The following is a 26732-nucleotide window of genomic DNA, read 5'->3' on the forward strand; positions in this document are numbered from 1 at the left end:
TGCCAACCAACTCTATCAAATGAATTTTGTCAATATCCTATGATTCCTCAATCGCGGTGATCTTGGCATAAAATCTCTCGGGTAGAGATCTAAGAACCTTTCTAACAATCTTGGGTTTGGGAACGGTTTTCCCAAGATTAAAGGCTGGGTTCACTATTTCTTTGACCTTGGCATATAACTCATTGAATGACTCAACCTCCTCCATCTTAATCTCTTCAAAGCTCGTGGTAAGCCTCTGAAACTTTGAATCCTTGACAGCCTTAGTTCCTTCATAGGTTGTCTGGAGGATGGTCCATGCTTTCTTTGCAGTTTCAGTGAAAGATATCTTCTTGAACTCCTCATTCGTGACTGCACTAAATAAGGAATTCAATGCCCTACTGTTGAAGTTAGTCGCTTTGATTTTTGCATCATCCTAATTAGCTAGCGCTTCCTTAGGCATGGTCCAGCCTATACCTATAACTAGCCACACTTTTTCATCTTATGACTGCAAGAAAGCTCTCATGTGTACTTTCCAGTATGCATAATTAGTGCCATCAAATAAAGGAGGTATAATCAATGATTATCCTTTATCCATGACAACAGGAATCAATGGATCACACAGTAAAAATTAACCCTAATCAGAGTGTGTCTGCTCTAATATCACTTGATAGGTCAAGAATGTATTGACCCCTTGTGATAAATTAACCAATTAATTAGCCAAGTAAATTAATTAAGTTTAATTAACATGCAATACACGTGGTAACACAAACAAATCACCAACTAAGTTAAATATGCAGCAGAAAATAAAGTTGACACGGTGATTTGTTTACGAATGGGAAAAACCTCCAAGGCAAAAACCCCACTAGGCGATTTTAAGGTCACCACTCCCGAGAATTCACTATTATCACAACAAGCAGTTACAAGTAAAGGAATCTCAGTACCTTATACCAACCTACATTTGAACACTTATCTCAATACCCAATTGGACTTATTCTGTAGCGACAATCTCTCCTTTTAATGCACAACTCCCAATATGTGACTAACCAATTGATGCATGGATCCAAATACGTGACTAACCACCAACTTGAGAAGGATATTGGTTGCGAAGTTTTTTAGTTCATCAACACGATAAAGATCACGAAGCTCCTTGATTACAAAACCCTACGGTATACAAACACAGTAGCTTCTTGAAGAGAAAGATAAAGTAGGGAAAATTGTCTCCAATCATAATATGCTTGTGAAAAATATTTGCATCAAGTTGCACTCACCTGCATCAGCTATGACGGCCCTTAAAATAATCCTTATATATGTTTAGGACTGTGAGAAAAAAAAAAAAAAAAAAAGCCTAAACATATATACACAGATTGGAGTAAAATCAGATCTGAAAATCTAATTTTCTTAAATTTCAATAGATAGGGTATCTATCGAGCAACTGTTGAGCACCAAGCAAAAGCTGCCTTTTAAACCTTGATAGATGCTATTTGTCGAGCTAGTTGTCGAACTTTAAAATCCAACACTTCTTTACTTGATTCTTGGACAGATTTGCATGGTTTTAACACTTGGACTTGAAACCTTGTTCCTTAAAATATTAAACACATCCTAGATCTACCCAATTACAAGTAAAGTACATTTTGCCAAAGGATTAGCCAATTCTATTTGACATATGTTTCTAACATGATTCACATATGTCCTAACAACTAACACAACCACATGCAGCTCTGACTCCACGGACTCTTCTATCATGGATTTGTTGAACACAAACTCCCCGTTTTTTACTTTAAGATCTCACCCAAAGGTTTCAGATCACCAGCAGTAGTAGATCTTTAGCAGCAACTTGTTTTCATCAGTTCTTAATTGTAGATCTCGTTCTGATAGATGCTTGTTGAGTCAGAAGGTATAGAAATCTCTCAAATCTCACAAGAATAACTCACAAGTCTTCCAAGAGCACTGAAAACATACTTAGGGTTTTCCTTTTATACCAAGTAGTAATGGATTGAAACCCCACACATTTTCGCGAGCTTGAGCCTAATTTAAATTTCGCAGAATTGATTTATCTGCGGTTTTCAATCTGTCGATTCTAATTTTTGATCAGTCGAGCTTCACAGAACTTGAACCCTCGTTTCTGCAGCTTAAATGTTCTTGAATCTTGATTTGTACAATCTTGAGCAATGTTTAACACCTAATCTAGACATATTTTTGTTCTCGGTTTGCCAACATACACAAAATAAGAATCTAAACATTTAATCCTATATATTTAGAACCTAACACATCCTCAAACAAATTTGTAATTATCCTCAAACAAATCAACAAATCGTGCTCAAATTGAAAACAGTGTTTTAATTCATATTCCAGGCACTTTTGGCATAGTGAATGTGTGAATTTCCAATAAAATATTTCAACAAAAATGGTTGTTTTTAATTATCTTTCAAACATCACTGCTTTCACCTCAATCCAATATGTGAGTCAAAAGTTATTTCCAAGAAATTGAGACAGGAGCAGATCAAAAAATTTAGTAAATCGGCATTTTAACATATAAACGAATTGGTGCCAATAATCATCCAGGAAATTGGCCAAAAAAATCGGCGAATTTTGGCACTTTAACATAGAGACAGAGGTGCCAATCACTGTCTAGGAAATCGACACCTCTATCTAAAACTCCGACTTTTGAAATTTCGATGTCGTTGCTTAGCTCCAACTTCATTTTAAGGGTACGTGAGGGATAAAAACAGGTTTAAAAATGCCAAGAAAGCATAAAATATTTTCAACCCTAAAGAGGGTCTTTTTCCTAGTTAACAGAAAATAATTTTGATTTGAACAAGATTTTCAACCGTACAAAATACCCAAAAAAAAAAAAAAAAACTTTATTAAAAAAATTGTTGCAAAACAAGCAGCCCTAATTATCACACTATCATTTTCTCTTTTTTTGGAAATTAAAATTTTTATTTTTATTTTTTAATTTGAGAGACTAAAAAATGTCAATTAAATTACAAAACTTTTTGTAAAAGAATAAAATCTGGCTACAAATTTGATTGTGAACTTAGGCTAAAACCAACAATATAAAGAAATGACAAGAGTCCTTGTTATGCAATGTACATTACTTACTAAATCACACTTAAATAATTGTATATAATTATTTTATGTAAGTCATATGCATTATATATGACAGGAACATATGCCATATTCTAATCATTAATTATAATCTTAGGCTACAATCATGTTTCATAGCCAAACATTATCTTGACGAAATTACTGTTTTTTTTTTCTTTGGAAAATGAGTGCACTAATTATTAACTTCAATGAAACTGAGCATTGTGGCGATTATTAAGAACTTTTAACACTCGTTTAGCAAAAAAAAAAAAAAAACTTTTAACACCCATTTCCGAGGTAGATATCAATATCATTGTCCCCTACATTTTGGCAATTAATAGGATTTGTTTTTGAGAAAATAATAGGAGCTATTTAGTGTTACAAATACTACCAGTTTACAAGATACTCGTTTAAAGGAGAGGTATGGATCAAATTATACCCAAACTAAAGAGAATAAAAAACTTTATCCTGCATAGAAATAGGAATAAAAGGATAATGCCTTTTGCTTAAAAAGTTAAAATAGAAGGGTCTCCTATAAAAATATAACTATATATATATTTTTTAATTTATAACTCAACTAGGACTTCTTAATATTTCCAATTAAATTTTTTAGAGTTTGAATCTCACCGTTCCTATCTATCGAATATCAAATAGAAAAATAAATAAAAATAAATAGATCTTTGTTCTTTTTACTGTTTTGCTCAGCTTTAATTTTTAGAATTGTTAAATGCAGCCAGAGATGGATCTTTAGAGTTCTGACTTCAGACTTTAGGGGGCGCCAATGCGTAGTAAGGAGAAAGGTACTCATTTTAAAGTTTTGACTTCATCGTAATCTCCAAAGTCCATATCTTTGAATTGTGAAAGGGACCTGGTGATGTTCTTTTCACACTGGAATTCTGGAAATCAGATAGGACTTAGGACACCAAAAAAGAAAAAATTGTTGAAACTTTAAAGGTCCAAAGAAGAGGACAAACATGTCAATAAATGATAAATTGATATATACCTATATCCTTTCATAGTTTCATTAGCGTTTGGTTCGGATAATTTTCACAAAATAAATTATGATATATATGACCGGGTTTCAAATTGATGAGGTATAATCTGATTTTAATTTCATAGGTATTTGTGGTCTCTTATGCAAGGAGAATATATTTAAGCTAGTATTCATCAATAAGTTAAGGAGAAAATATATATTAACAAGAGGAAATAACGTTGAAAATATAAACTTAATACAAACACTCACATAATTTAAATAATTTCCACTGAAGATTAAAGACCGCCACCCAAAATTTACTTTTGGAATTTTGGACACGAAGAGAAAACAATCACTTTTTAGTTCACTTTTTCTTAAAACAAGAAAAACGAAACCATGATTGATTCAAACGAGTCAGTTATTTGCAATTTGAATTAGTGTGAAACAAAAGTCTAATTTCACCAACAATGTGATTCCCGGAAGCTGAAATTGGTTTCTTGTTTCGACAATGACTGAAGAAAAAAAAAAGTTGGTGTCATAATTTAAAAGAAAGGAAAAGCATTCATCGTCAAAGTTCTAGATGTTGTCAAATATTTAAAGTCTGATACCCAGTTGCCTATGTTGAAAGAAAGGAACTTGTTCCGTAGTACATTTTGCTAAACGATGACGAAAATCCTACGCACATTTGTGGCCTATATAAAGTCTCATTGTTTCATTGACTCTCATCACTTTCAATATTAACCATTGCCATTCCTGGCGACATAATTTTTATTGAGAAAAAGAGAAACACGTACAAGTGTGGCAGGGACGACCTAGAGGAGCACAAGGAAATTAAATGACTAGTCGTTTAGGTTTGGTTGGGTGCTTCATAGTTATAGTGGCTCTAGTACTCAAGGGTTCATCTGCAGCAACTTATACAGTTGGAGACGAATTGACATGGACCACTCCACCCGGTGGCGAAATTGCCTATAGCACCTGGGCTCGTTCGAAGTCTTTTAATATTGGTGACGTTATAGGTAAGCATTCATTAATATTTCTTCAAATGCAAGATTTAGGTACAGTACTTAGATGATGTTCCTTAGGTTTCTCTGTTAAGATTCTACCATGTGGATTTTTTCTCATAGGATTGAAATGTATTCTTTAATTAAGTAGCCAAGTGGCTCAATCTTAAATGAGAAACCTAAGGAATAACACCTAAAGTATTATACCTAAGTTTTATCATTTCTTTAAATGTCATAGACTATGATCAATCTCACCTTTAATCTTTGGAAGAATTGTTGCATTTATTTTTACATTATTAATGTAATATCTTTTACTAAAAAACAATTAAATTATTGGGAAAGCATTGGTTTGAATTCGAATAATTAATGTTCTTCTTTCCTCTCTTCCTCATTGAATAGTTGGACAATGCTTAAATGAATAAAGTTCTATTAATTTTACGAGTCCAAATCTTCTGTCCCATTTTTTTTTGCTCCACCCTATACTCCACCAATAAAAACTTACCACATATTCATCTAATTAATTAATTACTACCATTAATTAATAATGGTAGTATTAATAAGCCAATAATGGTAGTATTTAATTAGTTAAGTGAACATGTGGCAAACTTTTATTGGTGGAGCATAGAGTGGAGCAGGAAAAGTGGGACAGAAGATTTAGACTCCAATTTTACTCCCCCCACCCAACAAATAAATAAATAGATTTAACCATGTAACTATTGATTAATACAATTATATAATTAAATTTAATTAAAGAATATTAGAAACAACATCTAAGTAACTTTAATTAAATTTTGTCCTAACTCACTATTCACTAGAATAAAGAATTTGAAAAAATTTTAAATTTCATTTTTTTGGCTGATATATATTCTAGGTACTTGCCATTTATTTGTCCTTTTTTTTTGTGGGTTGTAACATTATGTATCTTTATTTTCAAAAGATACTGCCTCATGGTTATATAGCCCTCACAATTTTATTTTTTTTCAATATAAGGAAAAATATTGAAGATTTAAATAAAGTGGCTGGTTATGATGAATGCTAGCTTTTTCTTTAAAATAAAAAAATTATTATTAATGGATATTTTCTTCTTCTTTTTAATTTTGTTTTTTTCCTTTTCTTTTCAACCTTCTCCAGTGTTCAACTGGACTGGGACGCACGATGTTGCTGAAGTGGCAAAAGAAAATTATGATAACTGCACAGACACTGCCATTGGTTCAATACAAACAACCAGCCCAGCAAATTTCACTCTAACTACCAACGCTACTCGCTATTTCATCTGCACCATTAGTTCCCACTGTGAAGTTGGCCAGAAGGTGACCATTGGCATTGGATCCGATTTCTGGAACTCCGCTTCATCTCTCAAATATGGTGCCTTGTCTGCTGTTCTGTCCACCATAGCCATCTCGTTCTTGACATTTTTCTGAAGTTCACCATATCTATTATAGTAGATTTCCACTTGCATTATAGTCTTTGTTTTTTCTTTAATTTTTGTTATGCCAATATTCTTCTTGTAGTTTGGTACACTAGATAGCATGAATCACGTACCAATACCATATACTGGAGTGAATTACAATAATAAAATTGATCACAGCTCATTTCATTGATAGGTTATTATGAATTGATAGTCTTTTACTCTTTTATATGTTTTGTTGATTTTGGATTGTACCTGTGATTATTCGCGGCCCCCTTATGGGCATTATGGCTTGAATTAAATTATTTATCACGTGGAACAGGTAGAGTTGGAATTCTTTTGGCTTCTTCTTCTTCTTCTTCCCTTTTTTTTTGCATTAAATTGAGATAAACGCAGTAAGACAAGTACAAAATAGTGTAGGTGTGTGAGAAGTGAGAACCACGATTCAAGCTAGCCATAATTATTTGGTTCCTCCAATATCAAATCTCATGGTGCTGATTGAACTATAGATATCATCGCTTAAATTGAAAAGCTTACAAAAATAAATATCACCAAAATTTTTTATTTTAGAATAAAAATTAAGTTTTTTTTTTTATTTTTTTTTTTTTTATAGAGAAAGTTTCAACTTATTAAAGTTTTTTTTATTTAATTATCAAAGACTATATCAATTAAGCTAATTGAGATCCACAAAAAAATTAATTTATTAATTAACTATGTTCAAGCTCGCTCAAAAAAAAAAAAAAAAAAAAAAATTAAATAACCATATTGAAGTACTTTGCTAGAGATGGTCCAAGTGATTCTATGGAGAAGATCAGCACTTAGGGTTAGGGATGGCCATGATTATTTTTTGTATAATCAAATGAAGGGAATATCAAACGAAAATGGAATATGATCCTAAATACCTAAGCTCCAAATATTGGCTGTTGTGAGGTTCTACTCTTCTCTAGTCCAGGCTCCATGAATAAGAGGGCACGAGCCCCTGGGTGTGTGTGAGAGCGACAGATCCACCAGTATCAATGTTGGTGAGCAAGAACAAAAATAGCAATGACTGTAGTCGACTAAGCTTTAACATGGTTCAGCTATGGAAAGAGTTTAATCTCACCAAATCCCTCCTAAATTCTTGTTGACTGTTGAGTTTCAAATGGGGTTAGGGCTTTGAAATGTTGGGAGGTGCGCAACACTTTGAAGTCTAGCCCATATAGGACTTGTATTTGAGCATTGAAGGAATCCCATTTCATATAGAAATAGGTGTACCAATTGAACAAGAAGTCAAAAACTCCTATTCCTAATTGAATTAGGAGTGTCAGGCGGCAAAGCTTTTATATAAAGCTTGTGCGTGTGCTTTCACATATATAGAAAAAGAGAGAGAGACTGAAGACTAAAACACAATTTTGAAGTCGATCGACTTAAAGAAAAATATTAGTATTTTGTGCAGCACTGAGGGAAAAAAGAAAATGTGATTTTTTTTTTTTTTTTGGCTCAAGACATGCAAGGAAGATAAATTGGGATTTTCTCTAGAATGATTATTTGGGTGCTACAATCACAGAGAATTGAAGTATTCAGAGTAGAAGATCTTGTTATCGAGTTTTGTGGTGAGGTTGCATTTGTTCCTAGAAATATTATTGTATTTTCCCAATTTATTGTGAACTCAGGTTTTAGGTGTAACTTGACTGTTGTAATCACTATTTTATTATAGTGGATTAATCGGATTTGCCACGTGGTTTTTCCCTCTACACTGGAAGGTTTTCCACATAATTTCTTAGTGTTCTTATTGGTTGATTTTTTTTTTTTTTTCACTTTCATAAATTTCTATTTTCTTTATTGCTTGGAGTATATTTAATTTAATTCACACATAGACGGAGATTTATCCCAACATGAAATCCTACCAAGTTCAAATCCTCTCACATGCTATGCACAGTATTTTTAACAATTTTTTATTCTTAAATTTTAGTGAATGTGATGTGGCATCCAGCTATATAAATGAACTATTTTACTATTTCCATTTGTCACGTCAAATTTTTCCATTAACGACTTAATGGCAAGCACCATTTGACCTATGAACAAAATTTTAAACAATAAAATAAAACATTTGAAAAGTAAAAGACTATTTTGAAACATGGGGAAAATGTAGAAGATCAAAGTGATAATTAAACCTATTTTTTATTTGAAATGCATTGATAAAAATTATTTATACTTCTTCTTTTATTTATGTATTGTTGACATTGAATAAATGCTATTTTGTTTTAATACACTGATTTAATTATGAATGTTAATATATTTTTTATTCTTTTGTTCTAAAAAATAAAAAAATAAATAATAAAAACACAAACAGAGAAAGGAGATTCAATGAAGAAATGTTAGATTATTCACGCCACAAACAGTCTCTAATATATGCAATGAGTTCATACTATGTACAACATCAGTCTAGATACCCACACAACTCTTTTCACACCTAAATTCACACTCTACTTATGTGTCAACTCATGATAAACACCCCTCAAGAGCACCTTAATGCGACATTGAAAGGTGTTGAATTTTGAGTTCACCCTCACCAAGCAGTATATGACTTGAAAACATTTTCCCTTGCACGCCTCCCGTGCGCATCAAGAGAGTCAGATTCAAGTATCATGTACTCTCTGCTTGGAAGCGCACCCTCTCACTAATATTTGCAGAACTATAAACAGAATTACTTTACATGTATTAGAAGGTATGCCTATGGTAGTGTAGTACCATGCATGCAAAGCATGTTGAGTGAGTGAAACATTGTTTGTATGTAACAAGTAACAACAACTTTAGCTGACAGCAGGATTTTGACATTTGTATTTTATCTCTCCTTCCCCTTCTTTTATAAGAAAGACTGTTAGGTTCTAAGAATTTAGGAACTAATGTATTAGAACTTCAATTTGTATTATGTTGGCAAACCATGATCAAAACATAGAGTCTAGGTTTAGGCTTGCTCAAAGTATGTTTATTTGTAAAATTGAAATCAAGTGATTGTAGAATTTATTAGACTAAATCTGCAAGGCTCGATCGATCGATCGAACCATGTGCAGATTTATTTTTCTGTAGAGTTCCAATTCAGCCCAAACTCTACTTAAACGTATTGGATTTCAAGTAAAACACTCCTATATATAAGGGAAATCCTAAAACATTTTTATAAGTTTTTTAGAGAGATTAGAGTGCCTCATGTGTCTCATTTGTATTTAGGGTTTTGTACCCAAAGGCTCTCTAAAAGTTGTTGCTCCTTATGCCGTGTGTGTGAATCTTTTGTGTGATCAATAGGTATTTGCCTTCACACATACTTAGGATTTCCAAGATTTAAGATTATGTCAAGAACTTGGTCATCATTCAATTGCTGCATTCAAGAGCTTAAAGATACATATGTGGTTGTGGTTGTGCTTGTGCTTGTTGGGAATTCAAGAAAGAAGTAGTCCGTGGACTCAGAGCTGTCATGTGATCGTGGTAGTAAGTTTCCTACTCGAGGTAGCAATAGGATGTTAGTGGTCTAGTCGCTATTGTGTAAACTTCAATTCTTTCATAGTGAATTCAGTTTACCTTGAGGATAGCTAGGTTAAATCCTCCTCAAGTTTTTACCGGTTTGGTTTCCTGGGTTATCATATCTTTGTATTCTTTATTTTCCTCCCTTTACATTGATATGATTTATATATGTTAACCTAGATCTGATAATTTAACTAAGTAATCATTTGACTAAATAACTAGTTTAATCTAATTGTGTTTTAAGGGGTCTAAAAACAAACAAAGACAAAGGCTAATATTAAGTTAGATTTGAAAAGCATACTAAAACACTAGATTGACATTTACCCATGGTTTTTCTCTCCATAATATATCGATAGTTTTTATTGTAAAAGATACTATTGTCCTTGTGTGTGTGCACGTTCTTCTAAAGTTATCGATGATGAATAAGCGGTTAAATGGTTGATTAACCAATTGTACACCTACAAGAATGAAGAAAGCTTGGAGTGTCATCGATGTTTTTGAGTATTAGGTTTTTGTAAATGTAAAAATATATTCTCTCATACCTATTTTGGGTATGGACTCTAGCTTATATAGATCTCTTCTTAAAAGGATGACTTCATGATTTTAGCCACATTATTATCATGGTTATAATGGGTTTATAATGAGTAGCATAGTTGTCCCCATTATTGCCAATATTTTGGGCATATAATTTATAGTCCCATATGTTATGGTCATATTTTATATGTAACTAGCTAATTCTTTGTCAAAACGCACTTTATTTGTGAATTGGGTGGATTTAAGTTGAGTTTGATACACATCAATTGCTTGTATTAAAGACGTGAAGATTGAACCAAGAAATAAGTGAAGAAAAGCTATTTTACTGAAACTCGATAGATAACTCGACAAATAGTATCTATCGAGATTTACTGTGCAAGCTTAACACCAACTCGATCTATTGAGCTTTACGAATTTAGTATTTCCAAATTTGAATTTCAGCTCATATTGATGTATTTGTTTAGGGTTTTTTTTTTTTTTTTTTCTCATAACCCTAGACATATATAAAACTTATTTTAAAAGTTCTCACACATGGAAACAGAAACCAAGAGCTTTATTTTTTCTATGAGAAGTTATTGCATTTGTACGTCATAGGATTTTGTAACCAAGTGCTTCTTGATATTCATTGTTGATGAAGTAAAGAGCTTTGCAACTAGCAACATTCATTCAAGTTGCTAGAGTTAGTCTCATACTGGAATCCGTGCAAAAAACTAGTCACAAATTGAAGATTTGTCCATCAAGGGAAAGAAGGCTACTACAAGATCAACTCCAATTAGGTATTAGAATAAGGGTTCAACCGTAGGTTGGTATTTCGGAATAAGTCAAGATAGTGATAAGATCCTTTATACTTGTAACCACTTGATTGTTGATTAGTGGATTCTTGGGAATGGTGACCTTAAAATCACCCAGTGGAGTTTTAGCCTTGCGAAAGATTTTTCCTATTTGTCAACAAACCACCGTGTTAATTTAATTTTCACCGCATTTAATTTAATTAGTGATTTGTTGGTGCCTTCACGATTTCCATATAATTTAACCTAAGTAATCAACTCAGGTAATTAAATTAATTAACTAGGGTCTAGCTATCTCAACCCAACACCACATAGCAAGGATAATGGTTTCTAGATACTATATTAGGTCTTTTCAGCTTAAGTTCATGCTCAAGCTTTGGTGTTAGCTTATCATCAACCAAATTTTTAGGCTTGGGTTCTGATCTATCATTAAGTGTCTAGGTTTTTCCTTGGGTTCTAACTAGAAAAGATCGCAGAATGTAGATCAAGCTCTCCATTGGTCATCCCAATCCAAGACAACATGACAAGTTGTCACAAAACTTTATGAAATGGCTCAATACAACAATATTATTCATATCAATTACTTTTATTTTCCTTTCTCATGGATCTTTTTATCTCCTGCCCATCTCAAAAATTTTTATCCCCACATCATGAAGGTTATATCGTGGTAACCATCATTCAATGCCTTGTCGCTTCTATCTCTTGTCTCGTTTCCACATAAGATAGTAAAAAATTGAGAGATTAATTACCTAATTAATCAAGGCAATGATTTAGACCCCTAAATCCAATTTTACAGCTAAATCATTTTCAATCTAAACTAACAAGTAATCCCTATTATAAGTTATTATCCAATTGAACAAATTATGGATTATAAACATAGCATGGATAAGCATATTATGCATATCTAATGAGCAATCCACAGAAATATAAGAAACCAAATCAAAGAAAACCAAAAAATTGGGCAAAAAAAACCTTTCTTTGACTAGATAGTTGCAATACAAATTGAGTGTTACACTCTTGTACTCTTGTACACTCTTACACTCCTATTAGCAACCAACTTCGTTACCATTAATTGTCTCCAGATTCGCAACCAAACATTGGTTGCATCTTCAAGCCACCATGGCTGAAATGGAAGTGCTCTTTCCCAAAGCCTCAATTCACTCATAACATTCAAGAATAGTGATGACTGAGATTAGGATGATCACCGCTCAATGAGTTGGCTATGGTGAGAAGGAAGAGTGGAGAGAATTGATAGTTTTTGGCTCTCACTAATATGGGTAAGGTTATCTCAACTCTCATGTGGGAACCCAAGGGTTTAATTCATGGAAAATATGGTATATATAATTATATATGATAGGAATGAGCTAGTACAGTAGAGTGGCAAGTAATTGAATTTTCTCAAGTACGACCAACTTATAGGTGCTAAAGTCCCACAAGTTTGAATATCAACTTCTTTTCAAATGACTACCACTTGCCAATAAGGAAGTCAATATCATATCAGAGGCTGTACCGGTTTGGCCAGCAGTACGATATATTTCGGATACTGGTCAATACCGGTGTACCATTTCAGATTTACCGCTATTTTTTACTATTTTGAACAATATACAAAGTTATGTTTCTAATAACTCAATATATCACATTGGCAACTTTTTATATTTTTTTATGGAGTTATTAAACTTTTACCACAACTCCTTATATGATAAGGTGTGAGGGGTGAAAAAAATTGTGAGTGTATGTGGGTTCACAATTTCATCACTCACAACTCTTCACATGACAAATTATGACAAAAATTGTTTAAAATATTGTAATATTAGCATTGTTCTAAATATAAATTTGTTGCAATACCATGACAATATGGCAATACACATATATTATGTCACATCATTTGGGCTCAAAGGCTAAAGTAGAAAAGAAGTGATGGAGAGCTCATATTTTATTCAAAAATGAAAAGTTTTCGATATTTCCAATGCTTGGTAGCTAGTGTAAGTGTACTGAGTCACATGGAGAGCTTAGGAAACTTCAAAAACAAATACAAAACAAAGAAAGAGAAAGTGGGAAGTCAAACCATACATAACAAAGTTCAGCAAAAATAAAAAGAGAGGGAGATGGACTGTGATGCCCCAATTTGATTGATTGTGTGATGTGTGTGGGTATGTGATGAGTCTCACATCGGGTATTTACTAAGTTGAACTGGGCTTTATTAACAACTACAAGAAGCCTCAATTGTAACTAGTCCTTTTGAGGTATAGCACAGATATGGCTAGCGCTTTTCTTTGGGTTGTTACTTATGATATCAGAGCCGGCTCGGTAACCTCATATGGGCTCAGAGAAACTACCCCACAAAGTGGGCTCTAACGAGGACGTTAGGGATTTAAGTGGGGGAGATCGTGATGCCCCAATTTGATTGATTGTGTGATGTGTGTGGGTGTGTGATGAGTCCCACATCGGGTATTCACTGGGTTGAACTGAGCTTTATTAACAACTACAAGGAGCCTCAATTGCGACTAGTCTTTTTGAGGTATAGCACAGATGTGGCTAGCGCTTTTCTTTGGGTTGTTATATATTGTAATACCCAAAAAAAAAAAAAAAATTAAAAGGAAGGTTATTTAAGCAAATTTGTTTATGGGGTCAATTTTATAATTAATATTTCTAAGGGATTTTTAGAAAATAAGGTTAAAACCCTAGCTATATAAGCTTATTATGTTAACGTATATGCAGAGATATTTTAAGAGTGTAGACTACCCAAATTACTCCAGTAGAAAAGGTTTGACTGTACAATTGAGGTAAGAGTTTAAGAATTTCTTTCTTGTCAAATCTAAGTTTTATTTAGAATTAGAGTATTTTTCTATGTGGGTATTTTGGCTAGTAGTGAAGATATTTAATTATTCAAGAGTTTTAATGATACAAACAAAGAAAAGTTTGGATTTTTTTTTTTAGTAAACTAAACGCTGTTTTATGTTCAATTTAATCTTATCTAAGCCTTTTGTTACGTTGAAAGGAGATAGAGAATTTTAGGCTTGGTGGGACAAGTTTCTACATAGACGGAATAGTACCGATTTGATGAGTTGAGGTTTGACAAGTCAAAACAAAAAAAAAAAATGGTGTGTTGTATTTGTAAATGTCATGGTGCTTTGATTTTTGTATGATGTAGTACTTGGTTTGTCCTCATCTCAGGAGGCTAATGGTGGTAGAAAAAAAAAAGTAAAATAAAAAAATAAAGAAAAGAAAAGAAAATCTACACGTATAGACCCCATATGGCTATAAGTATATTGTGTTCTATAGGTTTTATTCCTAGGGAACTATTTGTGGCAAAAAGTAAAGGAACAAAAATATTATGTCCATGTGAGTTTGGTGAAAAAAATAGGGGATTATTGTTAGGCTTAGTGAGGAGACAAAATTTATATAAATGAATTAATGATAGTTTTGAAGTATATAAAATGGATTTTTTAGCAGTTTCTCTTCTAATTGGATATCGTTATAAGTCATTCTTAAATTATTTGATTATTGAGTAAATGATACCTGTAAAATTATTTTAGGCGATATCTAAGGATTTTAGATGAAATGTTAGGGAGAAGTTCCTTTTCATATGGATTTTGGAGGTAAGTAACCTTATCCTAATTAGTTTTATTTTGCGTATTTAACTACTGAAAATTGTTTACAGCTGTTACAATTTTATTTCTACTGTATTACTGATTTCAAGTAAAGAATTATAACAAATATATCTTATTACTGAATATATGATGTATTTTATTTAATGTTTTTTTAGCTATACTGATTTAAAGTAAAGAATTATAGAAATATCACAAATAGATTTGAATATTGAATATATGATTATATATATGCATATGAATAAAATATATTTTTGTCAGAAATTATGATTCCAAATAAATGATTATGAACAATCTGACTATGAATTTATTCTGATACCCACACAATGGAGGTTATTTATTAGTACTCTGACACCTAAACTAATGAGGGTTATTCATTGGTACTCTAATACCCAACCTGATAGGCCACAAACTAAATGACCTCTTGTAATAGAAATTAATTAATTAATTAGCCAAGTTATTAATTAATCAATTTATCATGCACATGCGTGGTAGCACAAACAAATCACCAATAAACTAATTATGCAGCAGAAAATAAATAATACGGTGATTTGTTTACAAATGGAGAACACCTAACAGCAAAAACCCCACCGAATGATTTTCAGGTCACCACTCCTGGAACTCTACTATTATCACAAAAAGCGATTACAAGTAAAGGAATCCTAAGTACCTTACCAACTTACAGTTGAACCCTTATCTCAATATCCAATTGGACTTGTTCTGTAATGACAGTTCCCCTTTCGATGCACGACTCCCAAGTACATAACTAACCAATTGCGCGGATCCCAATATGCGACTTCAATCACCAATTGAGAAGATTGTTGGTTACAAAATTCTTTAGTTCATCCACACGATGAGAATCAAGAAGATGCTTTGTCACAAAACCCTACAGTGCACATACATAACAACTTCTTCAAGAGAAAGAGATGAACTAGGGCAAGAACTTCGTCTCCGATCACAATTTGCTTGAACAGAGTTTGCTCAATGCTTGTGCAACTTGTGAACTGTTTGACTAAAACAATTCTTTTATATGTCTAGGGTTAGGAGAAAAGAAAGCCTAAAGAAAAATTCATGGATCCCAAGAAAATCATATTTGAATTTTGAAAATCTTAAACCTCGACGAATAGAAGGTGTCGAGCAAGTGTCGAATACACCGAATGTAGAACAACTTTCTTAAGCTCGATAGATACAGCTGTCGAGTTTTAATGATTTTGCACTATAAACTTGTTTTCTTGAACAGACTTGAAGGCTTCAATACTTGATCTTGAAACTTGGTTTCTTGAAGTATTTAAACAAATCCTAAATCTACCCAAATACAAGTAAAATGCGTTTAGTCAAGGCATCTTTGTGTGAAATAGAAACAATAGATTGCATACAAGAATAAGAAAAATGTATAAAGGGAGAAAAGAAACAACACATGAAGGAGTAGGTGAAAGAAAAACATACATAAATATAAATAAGAAATAAGTACAATGTATGTCTATAAATGGTCACAAGACCTCATGTACAAGAGTAATGTATCTAAAAGGAAGAAAAGAAAAGGTACATACTATCCTCACTACATCCCTCAAAATGTATCAACACTCCCCCTAACAAAATGGTCCTAACTAACTCTCCCCCTAAAATAGATTACTCTCATACCAAAACTACTCCCCCTTTTTGTCATGAATGACAAAGGGTAAAAGTGTCAAGTAGACATCTCATCGGTAGAGCTAACATCTCTATCAGCATCATTCGAAGCATCATCATAATCACCATCATCATCATCCTCATCCTCAGAATCAGAAGCCACGGGAGCAAAACCATCCATGGATGCCTATCGCCGTGCAATATGACTGACACAAACGTTCACCTGATACAACTCTATAGAGAGTGTATCTAGTCGAGCATCCATGCGCTACAGCTCAGCCATGATGTCTCCTAAAGTCACATCACTCGAAGAAGAAGGAGGAGCGGATGTGGATGGAGTAGAATGGGATGGAGCTGAATGGGAGGAAGGAACTGCTAAATCCAACTGCCGCGACCGAAGCTGGGCCTCATTACGTTTAACGGTAGCTTAATCTATGGCATACATAATGGTGAAATGGTCAGAAAAGGGAAAAGGAACAGAAAAATGGCGTAAGATCCTCATGATAGCGGAAGGAAAGATGAGCTTATCACAGGACATCGAATTTAGATGAACATCTATAATAGATGGAATGAAATGAGAAGGAAAATCTATAGTAAGATGCTTAAGAAGCGACAATAAAAATAGAGCATCAGGCTCTGTAATAGAGTTATAGTGAGAGAGTGGATGCAAAACAAAGGTCATCACTATATTCATGAATCTAAGACCTTTAGCAAAAGGTCGACATGGTGTAAATAGACGCTTACCCCAAGAAGAAGGGCGCTCACAAAATGCAAACATGAGCTCATCCCTAGACACAATCCTCAGATGCTCATAACTAGGATAGTCAGGAAACTCTATCCTAGGGACCCGAAACACATCCGCGATAAATTACGGTGTGATAGGAATGCGCATATCTCGAACACGAGTGAAGAAAAGAGGTACTGAATGATCAATCCCGCGCATGTTGGAGTAAAACTCCTAGATAAGCATGAGAGGACGGGTGATCGGGACATCACACAGTGACTCCCATCCCTTACTGTGAATGACAGAGGGAAGGTCGGTGTTAGCAAAGTCTGTCAAAATGACTTGGCATTTCGAATGAGTGCCTTATCTAGAAAAGTTCTCCGAAAATGCCTTAAAGGCATCATCATCATGTAATTAGATATGAGTTAGAGTCTGATCAAAGGATGAAGAAGCACCAAAATGAAGAGGGTTCCGTGCTGGAGTGGATTTATGCTTAGGTGCCATAGACACGACTAACGTAAACTAACAGAGAGGGAGAGACAGAATAACAATCAGAAAAGTCTCAGGCAATTTCAAATATATCAAGTGTATTGAAAAGAAGTACGTATGCATGGAAAATGCATGAACATGTGGCATGCAAAAGAAATTGCATCATGGGCTTAGCCTAATCCAAACCTATCAGCACACAAATAGATAGCACACATCTAAATGCATGACAATACCATTATAATGCTAATGTGATGCAATGTATGAGGTTTTAAACACATTTAAGTAAAAACCCATCCCAAAATTTCAATAATAACTTCTCAATTTTGAAAAATCCTAAAATTTTTCAAAAACCCCAAAACCTAGGTTTCAAAACATGAAATGCACGAATGTGAGAGGATTGGAAGCTTACCAAGGGAAGAAATTCTTGAAAAAGCTTGAAGAATCCTTGAGGAACCAAGATAAGAGTGAGATGAGATAGTTTTGGAGAGAAAAAAAGAGAAGTGTCGAGAGAGAGATCGAAGGAAATGAGTTTCGGATTGCACAAGGGGCTTATATAATGCTAGCAATAAATCCCGACAGATGCAAGTATTGAGAGGTATCGAGGTATCTATCGAGGAGGTGTCGAGAAAAAGCTCATCGACAGCTAAGGTGTTGAAGAGGTATTGAGGAACAACTTAACAAAAACAAAGAATAGAAGCTCGATCGATCCACCAAGTATCGAGGATGCAGACCCATTCTCAATTGATCCATTAGGTATTGAGGTGCTAGCGAGATTGCGATAAGAAAAAGCTTAGGAAGCTCGACAGATAGCTAGCTATCGAGGAGGTGTCAAGCTAGCTTTTAAAAACAAATTTTCGAGATGTGAAAAACACAGACATGAATGCAATCCAACAAGCAACTCAACCAATGATCCAATCAACATATTTAGCTCTCAAAATCATCTCTCAATTAAAAATTAAGCACATGGATCTTCAAAAAAAAAAAACACACACACACACACACACTAAACAAGTCTAACCAATTTTATATTTCAAAAACAAGTCAAGACAGTTTAGTGACCATACATTTAACACATATAAAACCTTGTGATGGCCAAATCACATTATAACTACGTATGTATCAAGAATAGCAAAGAATGTTGCGTGTTGTGTGTGAAAAATATTGCAAGATTGAATAAGTGTATCCATGTTATGACGATTTGAGATATGAGAAAACTACTTTAACTCACACACAATCTTAACTGCTTAATGGGAACTATCACCTTCGAGGTACATTCTATAACTCCCACATCTCCTAGAATACACGCTTGCAATCATATTTAAAGCATTTTTTATCTTTTTGCTTTTGAATTTTCTTTGCATATTTTTCTTTTAAGCATATCATGCATGGGCATATTAGAGAGAGAAAAGAAATACCTAATGATATTTGACATTCCAATTTTGCTATGCCTAAGCACACAAATGTCATTGATACTGCACTTTGCTAGGATAAGGCATAGAGGTGTCATATTATGATTGGCGGGCAACAGTGGTGAGATGGATATTAATTCCTTTCTCTTAGGATTTTTTAGTCCTTCCCGTCAAAAAGTGTGATACGAATGTTAAGTACAAGAGATAACTTAATCTTACTCATCACAAACACGAGCCACAAAGCTCGCTTGCTTAGTTGTGCATAGAGATGCTCATCTAAGCTACAAAAGATACAAAGTTTAGAAGATTTTGTTTCAATGGCCATCAAAGGTACACAAATACCAAAGTACACAAAACACACACTGTTTTTGTATTTTTTTATTTTTCAACTTTTTTTATTTATTTTGTTATGAAAAACAAAACAAAGCAAAACTGAAGAAACAACAAAAACATGTTAAACAACCAAATCATAAAAACTAGACTGACTCAAAACATGAAAGCAAAACACATAATTAATGCACACACAAAATAAGAAGAGAGAGAAAAGTGACAAAATCACTTGGAGCCCTTTTCCTTCCACACCTTGGAAGAACCCTTCCTTTGATTAAACCCTTGAACCGACAGTGAGGGACAAAAACCGTTCAAGTTCGAAATGAACATGAGGGCTTTGAGAAGATCTCTAAAGGGAGCAAGAGAGGATTGAAGCTTATTCTAGTTCCCAGACGCTATCATGCCATTACTCTATTGAGTGGCAAGCCACTTGTAGCAATTTGGTCTAGTATGACCAACAGCTCCACAATGATGACAAAGATGCTGCTTCTTTTGTTTAGACTTTTGAGAGTTAGTCTTCTTAGCCCTAGGGTTTTTAACATCTTTCTTCTCAAGTTTAGGGGGTGCTCCTAAGATATATTTACCCTTGTCTATGTTCTCACTAGCTAATTCAGTTTTAATTTCATTATTCTCAGTTTTAACATTATTAGCAGGAGGAACAAAAACAGTAGTACTAGTAGAAGCAGTATTAGAGGAAGAAGGACCATACCCTAAACCTGTTCAATCTGAAGCAAATTTCTAAATGCTAAGCTTCTCATCAAGCTTTATACTTGAAGTCCTCTCCAGTTGAGCTCTGATTTGAAATAGCTCCGCTTCAAGCTTCTTGGTCTTCTCAGCCAAGAAATTGTTCTCAAACCTCGATGCTCTAATAGTTTGATTCGCTTTATCAAACTTTATGGAAAGCTCCTTACGATCAAGTTTCACGTCACTGAGCTTCTTGGTGGTTAGCCTATATAGTTTCTCATGCTCCTCAAAAAACTTGTACAATTTCTCATAGGCTGTATGGATGTCACCTTGATCATCTATCTTTTCAAAATTTGATTCCACTAATTCCTCTTCTTCAACCACATCTTCATCAATCCTATCAATAGGATCAACAGTGGCAGTGATGACATTCAAGATTCCTTCATCCTCATTGTTAGAATTATCCTCAGGCTTGGTGTCACTCAAGGTAACAGTAAGTGCCTTGCTTTTCCCAATGTTCTTGAGATATGTAAGACACTTATGCTTCATGTGACTGAAGCCTTAACACCCAAAGCACTTAGGTCCTGCGGGAATAATGTACTAACCACCTTCCTTAGCATTTTTCTTCCCTTTGTCTTGGCCTTTAAACTGAGAAGAACTGGATTGCCTGCGGTCCTTGTCAAAACCCTTTCCATTGGCGTACTTCATAAACTTGAACTGCCTGGTGATGTAGGACTTCATCTTGGAATCTTCATCATCAGAAGACTCATCTGTCTCACTACTCTTGGCCTTCAGTGCCACGCTCTTGCCTTTACCAGTCTTGTCAATCCTTGTCAGCCCTAACTCGTAGGTCTGCAAGTTTCCAACTAGCTCAGTCAAAGCAATTTTATCAATATCCTTTAATTCCTCTATTGCTGTAATCTTGGCATGGAATCTCTCTGGTAGAGATTTGAGCACTTTCCTCACAATCTTGGGTTCAGGAATGGTTTCCCCAAGATTGAAGGCTGAGTTCACTATCTCCTTTAGGTTGGCATAGAACTCATTGAAAGACTCATCCTCCTCCATCTTTATCTCTTCAAAGCTTGTAGTGAGCCTCTAAAGCTTTAAGTCCTTAACAGCCTTAGTACCCTCATAGGTTGTCTAGAATGGTCCAAGTCTCTTTAGTAGTTTCAGTTGAGGATATCTTCTTGAACTTCTCATTAGTGATTGCACTGAACAATGCATTCAATACTTTGCTGTTGAAATTTGCGGCCTTAATCTTGGCATCATCCCAGTTGGCTGGTGCTTCTGTTGGCTTAGTCCAGCCTATCTCCACAGCTTGCCACACTTTCTCATCTAAATACTACAAGAAAGCTCCCATGCATACTTTCTAGTATGCATAGTTAGTGCCATCAAATAAAGGAGGTATTATTAATGACTGTCCTCTATCCATGACAAACAGGGGTCAATGGATCAACATAGCAAAGATTAAACCCTAATCAGAGTGTGCCCACTCTGATACCACTTGATAAGCCACAAACTGAATGACCTCTAGTGATAGAAATTAATTAATTATCCAAGTTATTAACTAATCAATTTATCATGCAAACACGTGGTAACACAAACAAATCACCAATAAACTAATTATGCAACGGAATATAAATAACACAGTGATTTGTTTATGAATGGGGAAAACCTAACGGCAAAAACCCTACCGGGTGATTTTCGGGTCAACATTTCCGAAACTCCACTATTATCACAACAAGTAGTTACAAGTAAAGGAATCCCAAGTACCTTACCGACCTACAGTTGAATCCTTATCCCAATACCCAATTGGACTTGTTCTGTAATGACGGTTCCCCTTTCGATGCACTACTCCCAAGTACGTGACCAACCAATTGCACGGATTCCAGTACGCGACTTCAATCACCAACTAAGAAGATTGTTAGTTGCTAAGTTCTTCAGTTCATCCACACGATGAAAATCAAGAAGATGTTTGGTCATAAAACCCTACGGTGCATATACACAGCAACATCTTCAAGAGAAAAAGATGAACTAGGGCAAGAACTTCGTCTCCAGTCATAATTTGCTTGAACAGAGTTTGCTCAATGCTTGTGTAACTTATGAACTGTTTGACAGTCTTTAAAACAATCCTTTTATATGTCTAGGGTTAGGAGAAAAGAAAGCCCAAAGACAAATTCACGAATCCCAAGAAAATCATATTTGAATTCTGAAAATCTTAAACCTTGACAGATAGAAAGTGTTGAGCAAGTGTTGAGCACACTGAATGTAGAATAGCTTTCTTAAGCTCGATAGATACAGTTGTCGAGCCAATTGTCAACTTTTAATGATTTTGCACTATGAACTTGTTTTCTTGAACAGACTTGAAGGCTTCAATACTTGATCTTGAAACTTGGTTTCTTGAAGTATTTAAACACATCCTAAATCTACCCAAATACAAGTAAAGTGTGTTTTGTCAAAGGATAAGCCAATTACATAAAATCATGAAATATGTTCCTAATGTGAAACACATATGTCCTAACACAACCAATGGGGGTTATTCATTAGAACTCTAATACCTAGCCAATGGGGGTTATTCATTAGAACTCTAATACCTAGCCAATAGGGGTTCATTTGTATTCTCATACCCAAACCAATGAGGGTTATTCATTGGTACTCTGATATCCAGCCAATGGGAGTTATTCGTTGGTATTCTGATACCCAAACCAATGGAGGTTATTCATTGGTATTATGATACTCAGTCGATGGGAGTTATTCATTAGTATTCTGATACCTAGTTACGGGGATATAGCATGACCATAGTCATAAGATTGTTAAGAGTATGAATTATGTTTAAATATTTGAAGTATTTTGAGTCCTTAAAACCGCATATGTGATTTTTGAAATATTTGAGCCTTTGAACTATTTTGAGTCATCAAAACTGCTTATGTATCTTTTTTGGAACATATTGTAAGTTATAGCTTTGATATATGAAAATTTGACTACTTACTAAACCATCTATGATATATTTGTCAGATTAAGATTACAAAACTGCTTCAGTTATTTTGAAAACACATAGTATATTATAACTTTGAAAACACATATTACATCTTTTGCTTTAGAGATCTATTGCTTGATAGAACTTATTAGGATTTTGGTTACTTATTGAGTTGTTAGCTCACCCTTTTTTTTCCCTCGAGATTGTGACGAATAGCAAGTTTTGAGAGTTTTGATATTGTGTTGTGAGCAGGAAAATAAGCTTAGTGATTTTGGCATTGGATGGTCTTGAAAGTTTTATATTTAATGGCCAATTGGCATTATGTACATGAGCTTTGAATTTCATTCCTATTAAATTATTGGAGATCTATTCATAAAGAAATTGTTGAGGTATTTTGGATTTATTTAATTTAATTTTGAGGATAAATTTTAGTTGCTAAGAAGATCTTGCACACTTGTAAGGTGCTTACTTTATAAGCGTGCAGGTATTGATTTTACTTTAAACAAAAAACCAATATATATATATATATTTTTAAATATATATATATATATATATATTGATTTTAATTATATATTGATTTTACTTTGGATTTTCAACACTATTTTCAAAGAATAATGATGTGAGGCTACAATTGCTTGAGTACGAGCTAATGTCAACGACACAACGAGATATGATAATCAAGCAATACTTCACCAAGGTAAATCTCTCTGTTGCGAAATCTCTGAATTAGATCCTGCATCAAATATTTCTGATTTAAGAATGAGAAGGATAATTATTCATGGGTTGAGACCTGAATATAGAAGTTTTGTAGTTGCCATTCAAGGTTGGCCTATCCAACCATCATTAGTAAAATTGGAAAATTTGCTAGCTGACCAAGAAGCATTGGTCAAGCAAATGGTTGGGGTCTCACTAAAGAGTGAGGATGAGGCACTCTTTAGCGGTCAATATAAAGACTGACCCAAGAGAAGATTTAGTACAAGTTCTAAGAATAGAAATGATAAAGATAGAAAAGATAAAGAGAGCTCTCAAGATCGAGGAGCTCGAGGAAGTCGCGACAATAATGATCAACGATCCACTAGTCCCAAAAGTTGTAATGTCAAGTGTGGAAAAATGAGTAGCTTTGCGTGAGACTGTCAATTTAAGTGGTGAACAGCTCAAGGAAATACAATGATGTTCAACAACCTAGAAGATGATAGCAAAGAAGAATGGGCTATTGAATTGTGTCTGGCTGTGATAGAGCCAGTCGAAGAAGCAATGGAAGAGGAAGCAATGCTAACAGTCTCAAAGGAAATTGAAGAGAAAATGCCTAAAAGCATAGGGGAGCAATCTAGGAAAGATCAGTTCACGGTAACTGATGAGTTACAATCTTTTGAAGATGAAGGTGAGCTAGAGTCTAGAGAAGTAACCCATCCTTGGCAAACTAGTGTTCACCATAGGACACTAAAGGAGGATCAACCAAGAATTAAAGAAGAGATTCATGCATTAAAGTAGGTGCCAAAGCCCAAGGATATGAAACCCATTAAATCTTGGAAGTTATGGCAAATAGATGATGTAAAGAATGCTTTCCTGCATGGAGAGTTGGATCGAGAAGTTTACATAGAGCAGCCAAAAAGATTTGAGAGCAAAGCCCAGCCAGACAATGTCTGCAAGCTACGAAGAACACTTTACAGGTTGAAACAAGCGCCGAGGGAATGGTATGACAACAATGGCGAAATTGGGAGAGAGTCAGTGTTGAGGGGGAGTGTTAGAAATCAACACTAACTCTCTTGTCTCTAGAAACTTCTAGAAGCCCCTAGAACATCTCACACATTCTCTTGCATTCTAGGTTTCTCTATGAGATGTCTCTCTCTAGTTCTCTAGAGACTTCTATGTAGAAGTAAAACTCAACCACATGTTTATAGATTAGTCTAAGAGGTTCGAGAATGACATTCATTTAATGCCAATAAAAAGGAAGATGCTAGAAGCTTCAAGTAGCTTTCCTAACCAACATACACCTAGTATAAATAGATGTGGTGGTATGTGAAGAGGTGAAGTGTGTGAGACTAGTAAGAGACTTGTGAAGTGAAGAGTGTAGAGTGTGTGTCACAAAGCACCAAGTGAGAAATGTGTGAAGTTGTATGAGAAGGTGAAGTGTGTACCATAGGTAGCAAGTGTGTAGAGTGAAATAGAGTCAAGAGCTAGTGTGTGTAGGTGTCTAGAAGTGAGGTGTAGTGCGTGTGTAGTGAAAGAAAGGTGTTGCGTGTGCACTAGTGTTAATGAGTCAAAGCATCAAAGTTTATATAGTGTTGTAATTCAAAGAGTTAAGCTTTTTTAATAAAAGCTCTCTTGTTCAGTCTTTTGTTCAACAATCTAGTGTAAGAGCTTCCGCTAACTTAACAAGGTGCACAGTGGTCTTCATATTAAAACTTATCAAATTAGTTGGCTTTTAATTTGCCATATTTAATGAGACTTATAAGGTATATGACCCTCGATTTCGAATTGATGAACATTATTTTTCCCTCTAATGACCAGCATTCAATGTGACAAACGGGACACACACTGTGGCCAGTGTATCAGAGGTTGAATATAATGCCTGCACAGAAGTAACGTCTGCTTTTGAAGTCCAATTCACATTTGGATTCCCTCTTGAAACTACCGGTACTTACTACATCATCTGCAACGTTAGTAACCACTGTGAACAAGGCCAAAAGTTTTCTTTCAAGGTTGAATCCACTGGATCGCCAACTGAATCGCCACCCAACTCCGCTTCATCTCTAACAGTTGGTGCCTTATTTGCTGTGCTCACCACCGCAGCCATCTCTTTCTTGACTTCTAATAAAATGTTATAGTATAACATAACTAAGAAATGTTTATTTGGAGCAAGTTTGACTTTGTCTAGAAATGCTTCAGATTTAAGATCATTGGTCAACGATTTGAATGGCTGAAGTGGTTGAGGAGAACGCAAAGAATAGGAGAAGCTGAACCTTAGATCTGAACGACCAAACGATTTCGCTGACAGGAATCCCAAAACTTGGATTTGAAGTGGTACCGAGTCTACTAACCAAATATCCTCTTCGGTCCTCACCCAGCTGGTATTGTGTGGCTCCCTTTTTTTATAGCTTTTGTTTTTTTGTTTTTTTATTTTTGCTATTTATTCGTATGTGCAGCTTGCTTTCTACTTACAAGTTACACCACACTGTATAAATTAAATAGTAACACACTGCACAAACTACAAAGTAAATGTTTGGTTCCTCTCCCATCTAATATTATATAATTATCTTATAATTATGCCAATATCTTATATTTTCTTTTGGTTCAAATATTCATAATAAATCCTTTTTTTTTTTAGATTTTCTTTGTTTAAGCATTTAAAACATGTTATTGCTTCCATTATATTGATATAATAAGATGGAAAAATGCACATAAAAATTATTTTAAATATTTTTATTAAATATTGTTAGTTATATATTATATGTGTATAATTTTTTTTAATATTTAATAATTATTAAATAAATTTTTTATAACATCGTCGATTCAATCATCAATCCAACCTCGATTATACCTAAGAACCGAGAACCAGTCTCATTTTCAGTTCTTTGTATGTTTCGGTTTTTAAAACCATTATAGTTCTAACA

At 34.3% G+C, this 26732-nt stretch overlaps 2 protein-coding genes across 2 annotated transcripts; both read left to right on the top strand.

Annotated features, from left to right (window-relative positions):
* Positions 1 to 4781: 4781 nt before the first annotated feature.
* On the top strand, positions 4782 to 6641 carry LOC115957031 (stellacyanin-like). The gene is made up of 2 exons (XM_031075275.1): positions 4782 to 5055; positions 6172 to 6641. Exons 1-2 carry the CDS (start codon positions 4875 to 4877, stop codon positions 6459 to 6461), a joined length of 471 nt encoding a protein of 156 aa, XP_030931135.1. The 5' UTR covers positions 4782 to 4874; the 3' UTR covers positions 6462 to 6641.
* Positions 6642 to 24285: 17644 nt separating this feature from the next.
* Positions 24286 to 25946, top strand: LOC115973780 (mavicyanin-like). The gene is made up of 2 exons (XM_031094017.1): positions 24286 to 24499; positions 25630 to 25946. The coding sequence occupies exons 1-2, from the start codon at positions 24286 to 24288 to the stop codon at positions 25944 to 25946; spliced, it is 531 nt and encodes a 176-aa protein (XP_030949877.1).
* Positions 25947 to 26732: the final 786 nt, after the last annotated feature.

The sequence above is a fragment of the Quercus lobata genome, chromosome 2 (genome assembly GCF_001633185.2).
Source record: "Quercus lobata isolate SW786 chromosome 2, ValleyOak3.0 Primary Assembly, whole genome shotgun sequence".
Taxonomy (NCBI): domain Eukaryota; kingdom Viridiplantae; phylum Streptophyta; class Magnoliopsida; order Fagales; family Fagaceae; genus Quercus; species Quercus lobata.